The sequence below is a fragment of the Urocampus carinirostris genome, chromosome 8 (genome assembly GCF_059441175.1).
Source record: "Urocampus carinirostris isolate Australia breed hairy pipefish chromosome 8, RoL_Ucar_1.0, whole genome shotgun sequence".
Taxonomy (NCBI): Eukaryota; Metazoa; Chordata; class Actinopteri; order Syngnathiformes; family Syngnathidae; genus Urocampus; species Urocampus carinirostris.
The window spans coordinates 42,285,264-42,306,584 of NC_142356.1; the positions used below are offsets into that span (position 1 = coordinate 42,285,264).

General features: G+C 37.6%; 2 protein-coding genes across 4 annotated transcripts in view; both read left to right on the forward strand.

Annotated features, from left to right (window-relative positions):
- The window catches only part of pgm2 (phosphoglucomutase 2), an 80,485-nt gene extending 74,513 nt beyond the window's left edge, over nt 1-5,972 (forward strand). Inside the window, exons 11-13 of the mRNA XM_088342751.1 lie at nt 3,485-3,674; nt 5,195-5,328; nt 5,410-5,972. Of these exons, the coding sequence (XP_088198877.1) occupies nt 3,485-3,674; nt 5,195-5,328; nt 5,410-5,512 (427 nt within the window). The 3' untranslated portion in view covers nt 5,513-5,972. The remainder of the gene's footprint in view (nt 1-3,484; nt 3,675-5,194; nt 5,329-5,409) is intronic.
- Nucleotides 5,973-10,756: 4,784 nt separating this feature from the next.
- tbc1d1 (TBC1 (tre-2/USP6, BUB2, cdc16) domain family, member 1) overlaps nt 10,757-21,321 on the forward strand; it is an 84,483-nt gene continuing 73,918 nt past the window's right edge. Inside the window, exons 1-3 of one of the 3 annotated variants that reach the window (XM_088342755.1) lie at nt 10,757-10,955; nt 13,358-13,509; nt 19,559-20,013. In XM_088342755.1, coding sequence (XP_088198881.1) covers nt 19,567-20,013 — 447 coding nt within the window. In that variant the 5' untranslated portion in view covers nt 10,757-10,955; nt 13,358-13,509; nt 19,559-19,566. The remainder of the gene's footprint in view (nt 10,956-13,357; nt 13,510-19,558; nt 20,014-21,321) is intronic. The other 2 variants (XM_088342753.1, XM_088342752.1) reach the window with 2 other exon arrangements.

A 21,321-nucleotide genomic window follows, 5' to 3' on the forward strand; every position in this document is an offset into this window, starting at 1 on the left:
TAAAAAAACAAAAATGTCATACATTCTGGATTCATTACACATCAACTAAACTATTTCAAGCCTTTTATTATTTTAATATTGCTGAATTTGGCTTACAGCTTAAGAAAACTCAAAAATCCTATCTCAAAATATTAGAATATCATGAAAAAGTATACAAGTAGGCTATTCAACTAATCACCTGAATCATCTAATTAACTCGAAACACCTTGCGAGGGTTTCCTGAGCCTTAAAAACACTCAGCTTGGTTCAGTAAACTAAATCACTGCTGATCTGACTGCTGTCCAGAGGACCATCATTGATACCCTCCATCAGGAGGGTAAGACACAAAAAGAAATTTCTCAAAGAGCAGGCTGTTCACAGAGTGCAGTTTCAAAGCATATCCACAAAAAGTCTGTTGGAAGGGAAAAATGTGGACGGAAACGCTGCACAACCAAGAGAGATGACCGCAGCCTTAACAAAATTGTGAAGAAGAGACGCTTCCAGAATTTGGGGGAGCTTCAAAGACAGTGGGCTGAAGCTGGAGTCCAGGTATCAAAAGCCACAGTTCACAGACGTGTCCGGGAAATGGGCTACAATAGCCGTATTCCCATGGTCAAGCGACTTCTGAACTCAAGACAACGGAAGAAGCGTCTGACTTGGGCTATGGAGAAGAAGCACTGGACAGTTGCAGAGTGGTCCAAAGTCCTCTTTTCAGACGAAAGCAAGTTTTGCATTTCATTTGGAAGTCAAGGCGCCAGAGTCTGGAGAAAGGCTGGAGAAGAGCAAAATCCAAGTTGCGTGAAATCCAGTGTAAAGTTCCCACAGTCAGCAATGGTTTGGGGAGCCATGTCAGCTGCTGGTGTTGGTCCACTGTGTTTCATCAAGTCCAGAGTAAATGCAACTGTGTACCAAGAGATTTTAGAGCACTACATGCTTCCATCTGCTGAAAAGCTCTATGGAGATGACTATTTCATTTTCCAGCATGATCTGGCACCTGCCCACAGTGCCAAAACCACCAGTAACTGGTGCACTGACCATGGCATCACTGTCCTTGATTGGCCTGCTAATTCCCCTGACCTGAACCCCATCGAGAATTTGTGGGGTATAGTTAAGAAAAAGATGAAAGACACCAGACCTACAAATGCAAATGAGCTGAAGGCCGCTATCGAAGCATCCTGGGCATCAATAACACCTCAGCAATGCCACAGGCTGATTGCCTCCATGCCACGCCGGATTGATGCAGTAATCCGTGCAAAAGGATTCCCAACCAAGTACTGAGTGCATCAATGGACATTTTCAAATGTTTGATTTAGTTTTGCTGTTATAAAATTATTTTTTTTACTTGGTCTGAGGAAGTATTCTAATATTTTGAGATAGGATTTTTGAGTTTTTTTCAGCTGTAAGCCAAAATCAGCAATATTCAAATAATAAAAGGCTTGAAATAGTTCAGTTGATGTGTAATGAATCCAGAATGTATTACATTTTTGTTTTTTTAATTGCATTACGGAAAATAAAGAACTTTATCACAATATTCTAATTTTCTGAGACAGTATATATATATATATATATATATATATATATATATATATATATATATATACACATATATATATACATACACATATATATATACATATACATACATATATATACATATATATTTGTGTATATATAATGTGTGTGTATATGTAAAAATTGTTTTTTTTTTGTTTTGTTTTTGGAAGGTGCGCCGCGACTTCGCGGATTTTCGCTTATCGCGGGTGATTTTGGTCCCCATTAACCGCGATAACCGAGGTCTTACTGTATGTATGTATATATATATATATATATATATATATATATTGTAGATGTCTATATATGTAGTTGAATGTATATGAATGTATATATATGTAGATGTATATATATGTAGATGTATGTATATATACGTAGATGTATGTATGTAGATGTATATGTATATTTCTTTGTACATATAGGTATATATATTTATATGTATGTATATTTCTATGTATGTATGTATGTATGTATATGTAAATATATGTATGTATATGTGTGTGTGTATATATATATATAAATATATATATATATATATATATATATATGCGCATGTGTGCGTGTATATATATATGCGCGTGTGTGTGTGTATAAATGCATGTGTGTGTATTTATATATGTATGTGTATGTATGCAGGGTTGGGTAGGGTTACTTTAACTTGATTACCGTATTTATCGCACTATAAGGCGCACCCCGAAAAAATAGTTTTTGGTCCTATATTTGACATACATAAGGCGCACCGGATTATAAGGCGCTAAATCGGGAACGTCGACAAAATAGAAATAGATTATTTCAGTCAAACTTATTACCCCTTTAACATTCCGAAAGCTTGCAAAGAAGCAAATACGTGTCAAGAACACGTGCGGATGTGGTGTCCGTACGAGGTCACTCAAATGCATCGTTCCAAATATCATTCGGAAGGTTAAAGTCTTGGGATTCAAGAAATGCCAACCATTCCTCATAGAATAACTGGGATAAGATATGCAAAATGTCGTTTTAAATTCAAATGCTAAAAGAATATAAATAAAAAAATTAAGAATACCCAAACTAATCATTCAATGAATAAATAACGGTAAAAAGAAAAACACAGGATTCAAAATATATACAAAACATAATTTGGAAATAATACAAAAGATAAATTGGAAATTAAATAAAAGCATTGATCCGTTCATGCGATGGTTTGAATCTTTCCTTATTTAAATAAGTCTCAAAGCATAAATTATACAAATTCAATTATATATAGTTTTTAATTCTGGGATTTATATTTAATATTTTTAACATTTTGCATTTCTATTTTTTTTCTTTTTTATTATTTTGAATCTGTTTATTTGTTTTTCCTTTTTTTCTTGCAATAAAACATGTGAGTAATTATTGTCTGGAATTTTTTATGCGATTTATTATTTATATCTTCAGTTAATTATTTGAAATCTGTCTTATTATTTTTTGTGTTTGCTCTTCTTAATTGTGTTTATAATGTATCTACCATTGTTTTTGTACCACTTTGTACTTCTTCTTATTACTTTTTATTTTTATTCAATGTATATTTTTGTGTATTTTTTATTTTCTATTTATATTGTTTGATGTGTATTTTTATATTGTATCTATTTTACAATTTATTTATGTAGTTGTACATTGATGATTTTGTCTTTTTTTCCCCCTCCATAAAATATTAGCTGCACTATGCACTGCTACCAGAATAACTAACTAACTCAGATTTCCTTAAATATATAGTGTACGTTTTTAAAAAGGTAAACTTTACCAAGGATTCTGAAAACCATAGAAAAATAAAATTGGGTTAGAATTGAGAAAATTATTTTTTTATTCTGTTTCTAATTATCTTTATTATTATTTATCTTTCACACGAGTTTAAGTAACTGTCTTGCTTAACCCGTAGCATACCTTGCTGAAGCCGTGAGACTTGCTGGGTTGCCTATTAACTATGTTTCTGTGTCAGGTATGGCTACCACCTAAGCAAGAATTCCTACTTCATCTGCCATGATCAGGACGTGATCTGCAGTTTGTTTGAGCGCCTACGCAACTATGGTGGCAAGGACTCGTATCCGAGCACGTGCGGTCCTTTTTCCATCACCGCCGTCCGTGACTTGACCACCGGCTATGACAGTAACCACCCCGATCATAAAGCCGTACGTAACAAGATGTAGATAAGTGGTCAGGAACCCATACCTAAAGAGCCATAAATGGTTCTTTAAGACCACATATGGCTCATTAGTACATATTGTCTGTGACAAAATGCTACTTGTGATATTTCCAATGCAGCATTCCAATTCTGGTAAACACTGTGCTGGGTTTGGTGTGTGCATAACCAAAGTTCATGCATGTTGTCTGTTCTTACATATAAAGGGCACCATTTTAGCTAGTTTACACTGTAACGGGGTCTGTTGGTGTGACAGCTTGACTATAAACTTTACAGTCAAGCTGTCACACCAACAGACCCCGTTTTGGCTTTACATTGCTATAGAATCCTTTCTATTGAAGCTTATTAGATAAGACACTTTATGATTAAAACCCACACAACAAACTGTAATTACACCTCAAACGCTAGCCAAGCGCACAGAACAATTCAATAGCGCGAGAGGTAGGAGTGGGCGGAGCTATGCATCACAGCACTCTCCCCTCTCTCGCATTCGCCCACTGCACTGAAGGGAAATACTGCCATGAACTTTTACTGTGCTTTTTTAGTGACATATTCACAAAGGAACTGTTTGCACCTTGTTTTGACACCATTATTTATGAAAAAAGGGGTTAAAATGAGCCTCAATTATCTTGAGTAACTCGGTATATTTGTTGATAGGAGACACATGACTTTGGCATTATTATTTCATCTAATGTCAAACAGATACATTTTGGTTTTGTATTTTTGGGAGGAGCGGGTTTGGTGGTTTTGCTGAATTTGGTCTTCATATATGGTATGGATCTCCACAAAAAATATGAATATTTTGCTATTGTGACATTTTGGTTCAAAACGACTGCTCTAGATTTTTATTTTTTTTAATATAAAAAGTTACATGTGATGAAACCAGATTTTACTGTCACCCCCAAAAAATGGAGGTGACCCATAAAATGTTTACTGATCAACACGTCAATGCACAGCATGCCTTTCACGTTACATTTTTGGTGTCAACATGTTTGGTCTGGCAATGCCTCTTGTTCTTATATTCTTTGAAAACAGCCAAAGTGTCTAGGCAAATAAGGCAGACGCAGTTGTTTCGGAAGAACAATAATCAAATTTTCACCTGTCCTGGGAGCGGTGGCCCTCACATTTAACTTTCCTTTTTTTTTAAATTTACAATCACCATGTTGGAAATGGGGTGGTCTAGAATTCTTGCAAAAAGCCAAGGGCAGGGTGGCCAAAGGGCTACAGCAATCTGGCAGAATGGGGAATTTTTTGGGGCAACAAATTTTATACTGCGGTCAACAATACTAGCGGGCTACATATTGTTAATTTCATGACAGAGGCCGCGGGCATTCTGCATTCATGTGACAGCAAACTAGTTAACCGAGCGGGTACTGTTTTATCTCCAAACCAAATGCACTAATGAAAAGTGTCATTATATGGCTCACGAGCTATAGGTTCCTGACCTCTGCTATACGGCATATTCCCAGTTGTAATCATTTCATTCTGTTTTCATGATGTGTTCCCTAGATTCTCCCCACTTCCCGTTTCAGTCAGATGATCACGTTCTCATTCTCCAACGGAGGCGTGGCCACCATGAGAACTAGCGGCACAGAGCCCAAAATCAAATACTACACGGAACTCTGCGCAGCCCCTGGAAACAAGTGAGCAAAAAAAAAAAAACACTGTGGCCCCAAAATCACGACAAAGGAATTTGCTCATTTTATTTTCTCTTATTGTAACAGTGATTTGGAGCGCTTGAAAAAGGAGCTGGATGAACTGGTTGACGCCATTGTTAACAACTTCTTCGAACCGAAGAAGAATAAGTTGCAGCCCAAGCCGGAATAGAACCATTTTCTAACACTGTTTAGTTTGAATACAAACGGGCATTGCTCACATTCAAAGGACCAACAGCAATTCTTTATGATTATTTAAGGATTTTTCTAAAGAAGTCCTTATTTTATGAACATATGAGAGTTTGGGGGCTTTTTGGTCAGTTATCCAACTTAAAGATTAAAATACGCGGGAACTTCTGAAATGAATGAAGAGTGGGTAAGGCATTGTAGGAGGTAGTTTACCCTTTAGCATATCTATCTGTATTTTCATGATGCAGTGACACATACCAGTGGCAGACCAATAGTAGTCACAAAAGCCCTATCCTACACTGTAAATTAAAAACATAAGGCGGAGACGCAGTATCTCGGGGTCTACTTGACGTCAAGAGTGATCTTGCATATTTCCCAATGTGATCCATGTGTTGTCCTGTAAATGCTGTGGTTATAAATGCATTGGATTGTCCTGATCCTAACTTTGATTTTTTTGTTTATTTTACATTGTGCGCGTGCGTGTACTTTCTATATAATAGTATATAAAACATCCCGGTAAGTCTGAAACGAGATACCCGAAAACTACAAAGCCGATATATATTACCCAAAAGGTACCGTAGTATTCCATTAATGAAATGATTATCCACAAACATGGTCTTTTTACATTCATGACAGTCCAGTGAATTTAACAGTGTAAAATATTTACTCCAAAACACACTATAATGCTGACAGATAAAAATAAAATAAATAAAAATTTGCTTCAAAGCATTTCTGCATTGTTTGACTATCACTGTTTTAATCGGACTGTTTCACCCCATAATTCCCTTTTACTAGTAAACAAACCCAGAAAACGATTTTCAAAATGGCTGTTGGCCTCTGACCTTTTGAGTCACACCACTCTTGACCGATTGCAAACTCTTTTTTGCGGTCCTAAGCCTGTGACAGCCTTTGAGGGCCTTTATTGAAAATAACGGACATTACTTACTTTACAGATATTTGGCTTCAAACACCTTCAGCCAGTTGTTACCGATTTAAATGATGATTGACACATTGGTTAGCCAAGGAAATCCCCAACATAAATATACAGTCGAATGCAAAGGTTTGGGCACCCCTGATCATTTTCAAGATTTTTCTTTATAAATCATTGGTTTTTCGGATCAGCAATTTCAGTTAAATATATCATAAAGCAGACAAACACAGTGATATCTGAGAAATGAAATTAAGTCTATAGGATTTACAGAAAGTGTGCAATAATTGCTTAAACAAAAGTAGGCAGGTGCAATAATGAGAAAGGGTGTTCTAGGCGGCCAGTTGCAAGTTGTTCTCCTTGCATCTTCTCTGAAGAATAGCAACATGGGAGCCTCAGAACAACTACCAAATGACCTGAAAACAATGATAGTCCAAAATCATGGTTTAAGTGAAGGATACAAAAAGCTATCTCAGGGATTTAAGCTGTCAGTTTCTACCATGAAGAACATAGTGAGTAAATGGAAGACACAGGCACAGTTCTAGTTAAGGCCCGGAGTGGCAGGCCAAGAAAAATCTCAGATAAGCAGAGGTGAAGGATGGTGAGAACAGTCAAACTCAACTCAACCCACAGACCAGCTCCAAAGACCTACAACATGATCTTGCTGCAAGTGTTGTCACTGTGCATCATTCAACTATTCAACGCACTTTGCACAAGGAGATGCTGTATGGGAGAGTAATGCGACAGTAGCCTTGAGGTCGCCTGAGGTATGCTAGAGCACATTTGGACAAGCCAGCTTCATTTTGGAATAAGGTGCTGTGGATTGATGAAACTAAAATTGAGTTATTTGGACATAACAAGGGGCGGGATGCATGGCGGAATAAGAACACAGCATTCCAAGACAAACACTTGCTACCCACAGTGAAATTTGGTGGTGGTTTCATCATGCTGTGTGGCCAGTGCAGGTAGGTACTGGCAATCTTGTAAAATTTAAAGGTCGCATGGATTCCAGTCAGTATCAGCAGATTCTTGCGAACAATGTTCTAGAATCAATGACAAAGCTGAACTTGCGCCGGGGCTGGATACTTCAACAAGAAAACGACCCCAAACACTGCTCAAATTCTACTATGGCATTCATGCAGAGGAACAAGTGCAATGTTCTGCAATGGCCATTTCAGTCCCCAGACCTGAATATTATTGAACATCTGTGGTGTGATTTAAAGCGGGATGTCAATGTTCGGAAACCATCAAACCTGAGTGAAGTTGAGATGTTTTGTAAAGAAAAATGGTCAAAAAATAACTTCAACCAGAATCCGGACCCTCATTGGAAGCTATAGGAAGCGTTAAGAGGCTGTTTTTTTCTGCAAAAGGAAGATCTACTAAATATCGATGGAATTTTTCTGTTGGGGTGCCCAAATTTAAGCACCTGCCGACATTTGTTCAAGCAATTATTCCACATTTTCTGTAAATCCTATGAACTTCATTTCACTTCTCAGATTTCACTGTGTTTGTCTGCTATTTGATTTATTTAACTGAAATTGCTGATCCGAACAACCAATGATTTGTGAAGGAAAATCTTGAAAATGATCAAGGGTGCCCAAACTTTTGCATACGACTGAATGCATATTTTTCATGTGTATTGAAATCTGAGCCAAAATTAAACATTCGAAATGCAACTCCGAAACTACTTTTTCACATGATTATTACGTTCAAGTATGCACAATCAGTGATTGGCTTCTGTAAAGAAAAGTTGAACCTTTACAACTTTTTCACAATTTTTTAAAATGTGGCCGAAGTAAATTTCACAGTCACAGAGGTTTTAGAGCTGCAAACTGGTTGTCACCAAATGGCCACTTTGGGAGACGCCTAAACATACCTTTGAAAAATTTGTAAAATACAATGTTAAGTTTTTCACATTGAGATCAACTTTGACCTGGGACCATGCTATCGTACCAGCTGTTTTTCAGCTAAGATGCACATGCTACACTCATTTGCAGGCATTCGATTGCAAAAAAAAATCCTGGCAAGAATAAAGATCTATTTCTGTGTGTTCTAACTTAGATTACTCAATGTAAGTAGCACTTGCAGGCATTATTTCAGTGTGGGACAAAACATCAGAGTCACTTTTCAAATTGGACCAAAACCGTCCATATTCTCCAAATGGTTCAAGAACAGCATTCAATTTACTTATCTCACTTCTAGGATTGTGATTTTAGGTGGATTTTACAGGAACATAAGGGGTTATTTACCTTGCCACTCTTATCAGTTACTATTGTACCAACTGGTTCTAGGGGAACGAAACATAAAAGGCTACGATGCAGCAACCCACACATGGATAGAACAACTAAATCATGTTACAACACCAACAATCTCTAACATAACATGAAAGTAAGTCTACACAATAAACATTCCCACAGTAGGACAGAATAACAAAAAGCTCTATGACGAAACCACAAAATGTAAGAGACTTGTCGAAACAACAACTCTAACATAGCAAAAACATAAAAGAAAGAACACTGCAGGATTTGTTGGATCACTAATCAACTGATTGGACAAAAACTTCCACGCAAGATAACGCAGGATATGTTGGGACACTAACTAATTGAACAAAACACAAAAAGAACACTATGTCTGATCAAATAAAAACGATAAAGAAGACAACGCAGAATACGTTGATACTTCTACCAGCTATAACAGAACAAAATATGAAAGAGTGATGATGCTGGACGTAAACATTGATGGAACGTCGACACAATAATTATTATTGTGCTGCGAGACCACGGTGTACCAAATTTACCAGCCAAACAAGGAGAAGAGTCAGTACGAAGAAAAACAATAATCTGACATAGAATGCAATCATACACTCCCAAGACCTCTATGTGACATATTTTAAAGGGACAGTGCGTATAATTTTGTGACTCCTAGTAAAAAAAAAAAACTTCATTAATTAGATCCCCAATATGTAATATCTGACCAAAGCCAGTGATAAATGGCTCAACGTGGCTGCAGAATTCCAGACAAACATTGTGCCGACTTAAGTGGGGATTCCCCAATGTAAAAAAATGCAATTATCCCAAGTTATGATTTTTTTTTTTCGAAAATGAATTAACTTTGGTGTGATAGCTCAAGTGTTTTTTTGCCTAGTATTAAAATCAATGTTTTTTACTGGATAAATGCACCACTAGGAGGCACGACATGTGTTTGAAGGTCAGAAAAAACAATTCGGGGAATAAAACAATTTTAGCTATTTACACACAGAACAGATTTAAAGTTGAACAACACAAAATCCCTCAAAATCAAAACAGTAAAAAATAAATTACAAATATTAAGTCTTAAGTGCTAATAATAAATGATTACATTAAAAAAAATTGGCTACTTAAAATTATATTTTAACCAATTTAGACACAGATACTCTGAAAAACACACCAAAAATATTAACTACAACAAGTAAAATAAAAACAACAGATCAGCAGTCTCTAAGATTGAAAAATTGAAGTCACTCTACTTCAAAACAATCAAGATCATTAAAATGAGTCTAAATTTGGCTCTTCTTTTTATACATTCGGAACATTCTCTCTTTTTAGTCTTCTGTATTGAGGACAACTACTACCCAGCACCTATCGAGCCTTTTCCGTGTTTGTAAACAAGTCCGGCGGAGGCAGTTTATAGCACCTCATTGTCACAAAAAGATCATAGATAGGAATAGCACAAAGTATGTGCTATCAGCAAGATAGCGACTTAATTTAAGCCCCCCAAAAAACTTTATTTTTTTCGCCAGCCCAACTCATTGGCACTGTTGCTTACAGCACTAGTGGTAATGAGTTGTACTGTCGAAGCCAGCACCAACTAATTAACTCATCCTGCATACCTGTGTTTTATGGTAGAGGGCAGTTAAGCATAGAAGAAAATCTTTTGAAGATAAGTATGAGCCAATTTGTACACAAAATATAACTTTGTATGTCACTGGGACTCAAATGGCACAGAATAACAAAAATGACCCAGAAGCAGGGACACAAGCGTAGTATAGTTTGACTTGCGCTCGTCCCGAGCCCAGGATTAAACAAAGTCAGCATTCGGGGGTGCCCCCTACAGATTTCTTATACCTTTCCCTGGTGGGTAAACCTAGACCCTGCTTTATAGGAATCTTATTTCATAATTGTCTCTATGGAAACGCAATTATGAAACTTCCCAAACAACCCTGATGTTTTTGTGTTCATCTTTTGTGTTTCCACTACACACACTTGACGTGGGTGTTAGTGGGCGTGTCCTGCTCTTGGTACACGCACTCTGCACGCCCTCGTCATGCGTTGAGGCCTGCCACTTCATGGAGTCAGAGAGAAACTTTTCTTCTAAATTTAACTCACAACGAATCACCAGCCTACAACTATACTCGCACTCAGTCAAGGTTCCTTTGTGTGGTTGCTGGCAGAATTTCTGCGGGATTGTTTTGGGACTGAACCTGAGTGAGTGGTTTTCATTCCTGCTTCCAATTAAACAAGTAAGGAAATGAATGACTTTTGTTGTTATATTGAAATATGTCACTGCCTATATTTAGTCATGGTTGTATCATTTCTTCATTTGTTTATTTGTAGTTATGTAACTTCCATTGTTTTGTTTGTAGCAAGAAGTAGCCTTGAGCGCCATTCTTACGTCTATCACCCGACTTCTTTGAATAGAATACATAATGAGACAGGAAACATCAATTTCAGCTCATGAGGAGATGTGATCAGCTCAAGTCCCGAAACTCTTACATTTCTATAGTCATTGCAGCTCATTTATGCCCGAAATTTTCTGTAAATAAAATCTTCGAAGGAACTGCTTATCCTTTTTAGCGCTAATTTTAAAAAACCCACCATCTCGGTTCTGGAATAAAACAAACACATGAAAGACACAAAAGACAATTTTTCAACACTAATTGATTGTTATGAATGAGTTAATAGCAGTGTGATATTTCTAGTGTATGTGTAAAAGTGGTCTGAGGTTAGGGCTCGGTGTTTAGAGTTAGGGTTTCTAATTTGATTTAATCCTATACAAGTATAGTATATCACATGTACAGTAAGTCGTACTCACCACCTACTAATTTTTTAGGGTTTAAGGTTTCAAATGTTATTTAATCATATACGGTACTTATACAAGCAAAATGGCAACTTGTCGAGATCGGTGGTTGGGAGATGCAATACTCAATTTGGGCGCCAGAAGATGTAGAGCCCCCATAAAAGCAGAACACTCCAAAGTACTGTAGATGTTTATCAATTTTGTTCGTATTTATTGGGGGTGCCTTGACACGAAATCTAGCTAAAGACACCAATGGAGGCCTAAAGTACAAAACTGTGTACATTTTAACAAAAAATAGATTGCGTCGTGTTAGAGCTTATAAGTCACATACAAACACACACAAATTGGGATTTATAAAGTAGTTTAGATTAGAAACATATCACATCTAAGTCGGACACACATTATTTTACTTTGTAACGGTTAGGTTTTGGGTTTGGTCTGGGCAGTGCTTCTCAACTATTTTCTGCATTTGTGTCCAAATATGAATGTGGTGGGGCTATGCGTGCGTGCCCTTGTCATGGTGCAAGTGCAAACAACACCAGGTGGTCATTTCAACACTCCCACCCCTCAATCGAAATACCGCCTGGGGTCTGGATTGAAAGAAAGACCTGGGAGAATGGGCTTGGGGGTTTTGGGGGAGTCGTCTGTAAACAGGCTTGAGGACTTAAGAAGTTGTTTCTCGCATTCTGTTCTGCAAAAAATGGTTTGTTGATTGATATTTTTTTTTCTCATTTTGAGCATCGAAAAGCATTTTTCTCAAGTAAAAGAAGTACAATACTTAAAAAGGGACGTTCAACGTTTTCTATCATTATTTCAACAATATTACTATTTTATTACTTAAAAGGACAGTGTTTAAAATTTGGTGTATTATAAGCAGGGATCAGAATTTTCCGCGGATCCGCGGATTTCCGCTGTTTTTGAACCCCAAAGGTCATTCCCGTAAATCGTCTAAATTCGATGAGAAAATATTTTGGGGGGGTGAGGTATGATACGTGACTGTTTCATCACCCCAAGTTAGCAGTTAGAGATCGCGAGAAAAATCGGCAAAAAGAAGCGCAGCGCATTAGATCTATAACACACAACAAATAGATCGACTCCTACCATTGGTCGATAGGTTTGCTGATAACCAATCAGCGGAGCTTTTGTTCAGAGCATTGGCTTTCTCAAACATGGCGCTCCTTCCGGTCTTTTCAAACGGTGAAATGAGTGTTTGAAAAAGTAAATATGAAAATACTAAGAAAAGAAGATGAGGCTTTTGTCTCCGAGATTGATAAAGGAATCAAGAATAAATTTAAGTGGTCATGGCTGGAGAAGACTGTCACAGACTGACATGTATTTTCTTTAAGCATGTTCAGTTTGTGCATTCTATTTTCAAATTAATGATGAATGGTTATTAATGTATATATTTTCATATATATTGTTCATTAGTAGCTAAATACAAGGTCCATCTTCATCATCAAAACACAACAACAATGGTGATGGTTGTAACATTGTAATCCCCCAATTGTTTTAAACATCTTAAAACTGAAAAAAATACATGGTTTCTGTTTTGTTGGATTTAATTCATTCTAGTGCAATTTTCACATAGCAAATAAGATAAATGCTGTTGGCTTCCCCCACCGGGCTCCGCCCTGGACCTGGCCGGGGCCTGCGGCCCCTGGACCCTGGCTATTTCAGCTGAAAATGAAAATCTCCATTCTGATCCCTGTATAAGGAATTCAAGTATTCATTCAGAAAAAAAAACATTGATTTGAATGCGAAGAAAACACTCACGAATTGTCATACCAATGAACATTTTTATATAGAAAAATAGTAAATCGAGAATTTTTTATTTATTTTACACAGTGGAATCCGCACCTAGGTTGCTGCCATGATTGTCTGCCCCCAGGCTGAGCTCACTGGAACTGGCCCTCGCTCACACCAGACAACACAGTGCCATCTAGTGGTCAAATATTACACATTGGGGCTTTAAAGTGAAAAAAAACACATAAAATATTGTGAGTATTATCAATAATATTATAATCAATGTTTTAAAAATGCAAAGTAATTATGCTTTAAAATTAGGATTTTTTTTATTTCTTATTTTACGAAAATATCTACTACTTCTTTTCTTACCAATACATCATTGTTTGTGGTTTCATTAATAGTATTATTATAATCATTGTTGAAAGTAGTAATTTGGTTTTAAAATGTGTATAATTATCTCAAATGGCTGAGAACAAATATTTAAATAATTACTACTATTGGGCGGCACGGCGGCTGAGTGGTCAACGCGTTCGTCTGAGGTCATGGTATCAAATCCAGCTACCAGCCTTCCTGTGAAAGTTTCTCCCCGTGCTTGCGGGGGTTCCCTCCGGGCACTCTGGTTTCCTCCCCCATTTCAAAAACACGCATTTCAGGTTAATTGGCCAGTCCAAATTGTCCGTAGGTGTGATCGAGCGAGTGAGTTGTCTGTCCCTGTGTGGCCCGTGACTGGTCGGCAACCAGTTCAGGGTGTCCCCTGCCCACTGCCCAAGGAAAGCTTAGATGGGCTCCACCACCCCCGTGACCCTACTGAGGATAAGCGGTGCAGATAATGGATGGATGGATGGAATTACTACTATTACTACTAATAATAATAATATTAACAAAACATATTCAAAATAAGCAACAAATGTTGTATGATTTAAAATATGTAATGTCAAAATACATATGAATTGAAAATCTGATTATTTTTTGTAATTTTTTAATGATATTGATTGTATTGCTTGGTATTAACATGACATTTCTAGTAAATACTATGAAATATGATGGTTAAATTGTTTTTTAAATGGGCAAAATTATCTGTTATTTCACATAATTGAGTCAAGTCAAGTCACATTTATTTATATAGCCCTTAATCACAAAAAATGTCTCAAATGACTGCACAGGATTACAATTACAAAATTACACAATTACCTGATCTTAAACCAGCATGCGGGCAAGGAACAACTCAAAAACCTCAGTGTGAGGAGAAAAGAGAAACCTTGAGAAAGGACCTCACATGTGGTAATCCCCCTTCCAGGATTGACCAGGGTGAATTACAATTAGCATTACTGTGCACATAATAGTAAACATTAGGTAAGATGTTGAAAATGTCCGGAAAGTGCATGACATCAACGATGCCCCCAGCCTGCAAACCAGTCCAGAAAGTCTATGAGGGCCACGACGCTGTCTCCCGTCTCTGCCAGCTGGTAAATGCAGGGGTTGACATGCTGCAGGTCAGACGCTGGTCCGCTGACCCATCCCAAATCATCCTTCTCCTTCGTATCAGCCAGGCAGGTGTCGGAAAAAGACAGGACAAAACAGAATATGAGGTGGGCATCAATCATATGCTTTGGAATAGAAGTGTGTCTTAAGCTTCGATTTAAAAACTTCCGTTGAGGTTGCAGATCTTATCTCCAGAGGCAGGGCGTTCCATAACACCGGGGCCCGGATGGAGAACGCTCTCGAGCCCGCCGACTTCTTGGCTCTCGGAGTCACAAGTAGACCGGCATTTTCCGAGCGCAGACTCCGTGCAGGAACATAGGGGGAAATCAAATCGGAGAGATAAGAGGGTGCAAGCCCATGCAAACATTTATATGTTAATAAGAGAACCTTAAAGTCACATCTTAAGTGGACTGGGAGCCAGTGCAAGTTGGCCAATACAGGAGTAATATGCTCAAACTTTTTGGTCTTAGTCAAAAGTCTAGCTGCCGCATTCTGAACCAGCTGCAAACTTTTAATGCTAGACATCGGGAGACCAGAAAGCAATACATTACAGTAATCAAGCCGAGAAGTAATAAACGCATGAATTAAAATCTCTGCATCTGATTGGGACAGCATCGAACGAATCTTCGCAATATTACGGAGGTGGTAGAAAGCTATTCTGGTAATATTTTTCACGTGTAACTGAAACCAAAGATTAGGATCAAATATAACACCTAGATTTTTGACCGAGTCACTATGGGTGATATTACATTTGTCTAGGTTCAGAGTAGTGTTTCAAAACAACTGACGACAGTGAGCTGGACCAATAATCAACATTTCAGTTTTTTCTGGGTTAAGGCGTAAAAAATTATTTGACATCCATCTTTGAATCTCAGTAAGGCAAGCCTCCAGATTTATACAACTTAAATGTCCATTTTTTTCCAGTGGCACATACAGTTGAGTGTCATCTGCATAGCAATAGAAACTAATATTATACTTGCGGATAATGTCACCAATTGTACTAAAATCTTTCCTCAAACTATACTCAAAGCTAGCGAATAATTTCCTGAATCAGTCCCGTGGTACACCTGCTTCGCGGACCTTCAAACGTCATCGCTTACATCATCAACGCACAGCTCAACTCGTGGTTCATGAACCACTCATCTAAAATACTCGGCACACGCTTGAGGGACTCGAGCCGAGGAGCACATCACTACTTATCTGTCTTACATGTCTCTGAGTCATATATGCTACAATATCATCCAAAATAATTGGAACCATGGGCGTAAAGTGCAACTAACAACCCAAGAGCAACCCAAAATTATTTCCTTATTAAACAAAACAAAACAAAACAAAAATGTGAACAACACAGCGTCGTAAATACTCCTATACCTTGAAATGTTTGACCAATTGAATTCCTAGCACCGCATCGTAGAATTTCTGCAGTAGTGTTTGTGTAGAATTTTCTTTAGTAGAATTTGTGTAGAATATCTGTAGTATCTTTATAGTATTACTGTACTTTTTGGGGGAATTTCTACTGTAGTGTTTTATAATAATACTGTACTTTTATTGTTTTAGTATTTCCACGGCAGTATTTTATAGTATCCCTGTACTTTTATTTTTTATTATTTATACAGTAATATTTTATAGTATTACTTTACTTTTATTTTGTAGAATTTCTACTGTAGTATTTTTATAGTATTACTGTACTTTCATTCCATAGTATTTCTATAGGAGTATTTTTGTAGTATCTCCATAGTATATTTTTGTAGTATGTCTGTAGTATTTTTGTATAACTTTTCAGAAAAAGTACTTTTGTCTATATGGTAAATGGTCTGCATTTATATAGCGCTTTTCGAGTCAATGAAGACCAATAAAGTAGTATTTTTCCCAAACAGATTGAAGACAAAATATGTTAGATCCTGTTTTTAATTATTTAAATTTGATATTTAGTTTTGTAGTAATTGTGTATTATTATTATTATTATTATTATTATTATGTTTTCGTCGTGCAGTGGTTAGCACATTTGTCTCTCACGTATAGGTCCCCTGTTTGAGATTGGGTGGTAACACATGTTGGCCTGGAGACAGATGGGTGCCATAAAGCTGTACAAGTAGTTAAGGAATCTAACCCATTTATATTTTGACCATTTTTGTTTGGTGGGCCGTAGTTTGCATATCCCTGATCCGGGTGATTAGCCTATTGTCAAACTTATCAGCTATAAAATGCCACATTTCAAAACATGTTTTTTTTTTTTTTAATATATGTAATATATATATATATATATATATATATATATATATATATATATATTTTTTTTTTTTTTTACCCAAGGGCAGAGCCAAAATAACTATTCAGGCTTCTGACCCACGTGGTGTTGTTTGAGTGTCGCCCTCACCAGGTCACGGTAATGCACGCCGTATACAAATCACTTTGTTTATTTTGCCTTTTTCTATTCAACTTGCTCGTATTGAAACTGTTATGCACTCTACCATAAAGCTTATTTCAGCATAATAAGCTTTACGGTAGAGTGCATAACAGTTCTCAAAAGTGATTTATATACGGTGTGCATTACCGTTCGATTACGTTCACAACAAAAACAAAGACTGAATAGTTTATGTTGTATTACATTCCCAACAAATGCAAGACGAAGTGGATTTGGTTATATGTTCGCCATTACATTCCCTAAAAGTGATATAAAAGTGAGATAAAACGAGGTAAAAGTGGTTGTAGTAGCGAGGGGATGCAAATCTCGGCAGGGATGCATTTCTCGGCATAACACCGGGCTGTAGAAATCATAACCGCTCAAGACACAGTCCCGTGACGATCAAGATTTCAAGCTATGGCACCGAAGAAGCCAATATGTTATTATTGTAATAGTTTTTCATTTTTATTTTATTATCTTGTTATAAAATGAAAAGAAATGTCAAGAAATAAAAATGGATTAAGACGAGGTCACTACGGTGACGGGGATCCATGTTCACCCCTTGACGTCTCGAGCACAACTGACGTGTGCTCGGCAAATCACGCTGTATATACGCGGAGAAAGGCGTTTGACCGTCACACGTGTAACACGCTAATTTCACGTAATAACACCGCGATACAGGTGCAGAACATGCTATGACAGTGCTCCACCCACGATTACCCGCTGAAATTTCGCATCCTACCCACGTGTAACCACGCCCTGGCCGCGGCCATGGCATGTCGTTCCGCGTCATTTCCGCGTCATTGCCTCGTGTGTACCACGTGTGCCGCCCGCGGTTAACACGTGGTCTAAAGTTTTGAGCAGCGCAAAACTTTTTCGCGCGGCTAACCGCGTGTGAATTTCCGACCGCGTGTTAAGCACTGCTGTATCTCGTCTGTATGGCGATCTCAAAGCGTCCAACAGCGTCTGCTTCACAGGCAGAAATTTCTGGCCGTGATTCAGCCTCGATACGCCCGTGAAAGGCTGTGTGACCGGGCCCTAAAAGTTTTGAGCAGCGCAAAACTTTTTCGCGCTGCCAACCGCGTGTGAATTTCCGACCGCGTGTAAAGCACCTGCTGTATCTCGTCTGTATGGCGATCTCAAAGCGTCCAACAGCGTCTGCTTCACAGGCAGAAATTTCTGGCCGTGATTCAGCCTCGATACAGACGCAAATGGCTGTGTGACCGGGCCCTTAGCCCCGTTTTCATTTGTCTACCATAAACAAGCAACAAGCTCACAAATAAACCCATATGGACCCAGGGCACACGGTAAACAAAACACTGTTCTCGAAGAATTATAATACAAAAACATCAGATTACTCACGTTCGTCCATATGAAAGGAGAAAGGGCATGATTTAAATCAGATTTTTTTCTGCTAAGAGAACAAGCGCATTTCACTTGGAAAGATCAATCAATCAACCAAACCATCAAATGTACTTGTATAGCACTTTTCAGTTTGTTTCATAAAAACCTTTAGTGTATAATGATAAAATGTGTAAAAAAACTCAACAACCATAATACATACACACAAAATGGTTAGAATAAAATAAAAACAAATTATAATTAAAAAGCATGATAAATGCACTTTAAATGTGCTTTTTAAACTGATTTTATTGCCTACATTTTCTAATGGGATTTTTTTTGCATGTGATGAGCATTGTTGGGAATAACGTTATAAATAACGTAACGGCGTTATTTTTTTTTTTTCAATAATCTATCTAATTGCTTTTACCGCCGTTACTGACGGTTACAAGTGGTGCGTTACGTACGTTTTTGTGAGTTTTACGTACGTTTTCGTGTGTTTTGTTTTTGTGTTTATTTACGAATGTATTATGTGTTTATGAATGGATTATGTGTTGATGTAGGTTTTTGTGTGTATTTAGGTAGGTTTTATGTGTTTACGTACGAAGGTTTTTGTGCATGTTTCCATACGCTTGTGCGTGTTACTTAGGTGTTTAAATTTGATTACGTAATTTTTTTTGTGCCTGTTTACGTAGGTTTTTTCTACGTTTTTACTTGAGTTTGAGAATGTTTAAGTATGTTATTGTGCCTGTTTATGTACATGCTGATTATTATTCTTTGATATTTTTTACTGTTTAGTTCTTACACTCGTATTGCAAACAAAATAATCTGTTGCTGGTAAGGTGCAATAAACATTACAAGGTTCTACAACAAAAATTTCTTTCCTTTATTCAACTGACTCAAATACAGCTCAGAAAATGATCGAATTATTTGATATACAACAACTTTTTTTAAAGTCACCCTTGGGAAGAAGTAGTGAGTAACTATAACTAATTACTTTTTTGAAGTAACGTGCCCATTACTGCTGCTGATAACTACCCTCAGGTCTAATTTTCCATAAATTTGTTTCCCAGGAGGTGCCATGGAGGGCCTTTATTTTGAAGTCAAGTCCTTAAAAGTGGTAGATACCCCTTTGGATTGCAGACTATCATCTACATGCGGCGAAACTTCAGAGGAAGCCATGGAGGTGGAGGAAGTTCGATACAATTTGACCCTCGTGGGCTCCCTTCCAGTCCACTCTATGACCACCATGACGATGCTGCCGTGGGTGGTGGCCGAAATCAGCAAGTCTGAGGAGCCCGGTCCTACCGTTTCTCTTTGGGTTTCACCCTCCTGGGTGCGCTGTGTGCAAGAGAGGCCCGATGGGCTCCTGTGGGACCCTCTGACCCACGTGGTGTTGTTTGAGTGTCGCCCTCACCAGGTCACCAAGCTCATCCACAACAGCCGCCAACCTGAAAGCTTCGGGTGCTTGCTCAAAGATGCTCCAAGATGTGCCTGCTACGTCTTTAGGTGCCAGGATAGCAAAAAGGTGAAGTACAGTAGCTAGTCAATTATGTAAGATATTACTTTTTTAGGGATTTTATATACCTATTTATTTTGTACCAATACCAATAACCCATAAAATCCTGCTTCTTGGGACGGATAACTTCTTAAAAGATTAGTTATACTATTGACACCCAGTATTATATTTAGTTGAACAGATCCAAATGATCAAAATCATATGTGTCCGATGCCAATTTATTTTACACTGAAACCTGTATTCATGGCAATCAACACAGATACCTGATTCATATTAAGGTATTTGGAGATTTGTATTTATTAGGGATGAAACTGTATTTTTCTACTGATACTGATAACCCAGGGGTTGGCAACCCAAAATGTTAAAAGAGCCATAATGTACCAAAACACGAAAAACAAAGTTGTGCCGCAAGTCACAAGGGAGAGGGAGGAAAACAAGCAGAGGAGAGATGAGACAGAGTTTTGCATTGCAGCTAAGTTCTCCAGGCAGGAGTTCAAGCCTGAGAGCCACAACTTCATTTCCCAATATATGACTTTGCAACAACCTGTATCCTACATTTTTACAGCTTTATCCCTGTGAGAGAGTGGGAGTCAAACCAGTCAATTCCCACCGGTGAACTCGTTGTATGTATGTAGCATATCTTCTGCACATTTTTACATCATTTGAAAATGTTAAAAGGGGTTGTGTCATGGTTTAACATATTAACCATATTAAAACGAAAATATTTCCCTACCCCTTTTTTTTCATTTTGTAAACATTTTTGGAATAGTGCCAGAGAGCCACTCGACAGCGCTAAAAAAACGCATGTGGCTCCTGAGCTGCAGGTTTCCGACTCCAGCAATAACTGATAAAATCTTCGTTAGTTCCACTAATAATTCCCAGTACCATATTTAGTCTAATAAATCCAAATCATTTAAGCCAATACGCCATTAGTTTTGGACTTATACCAATACTAATGGTGACCAAAACCGATACTTTATTCATAAAAATTGCAGTTTAGTAATGAGTGTTTGTGTGTTTGTGCCCGCAGGCTGACCACCTGTCGCTCAATTCTGTCAAATTGACATTGGTGAAGGTCACATTCACACAAAAGCGCACGGCATGCAAGGCCTCAGCTGTTGAACTCTTACCTAAAATGTAAACAAGGAGCAGGCTTGGGGAGTAACGGAATACATGTAACAGCATTATGTTATCAGGATTCAAAAGAAATGTAATTGTTTTCCGTTACAGAAAAAAGACGTAATCAAATTACAAGTGTATTTTGTAAAAATAAGTACTACTTTGCAAGATAACACTTTTAATACAAGCATTTTTATT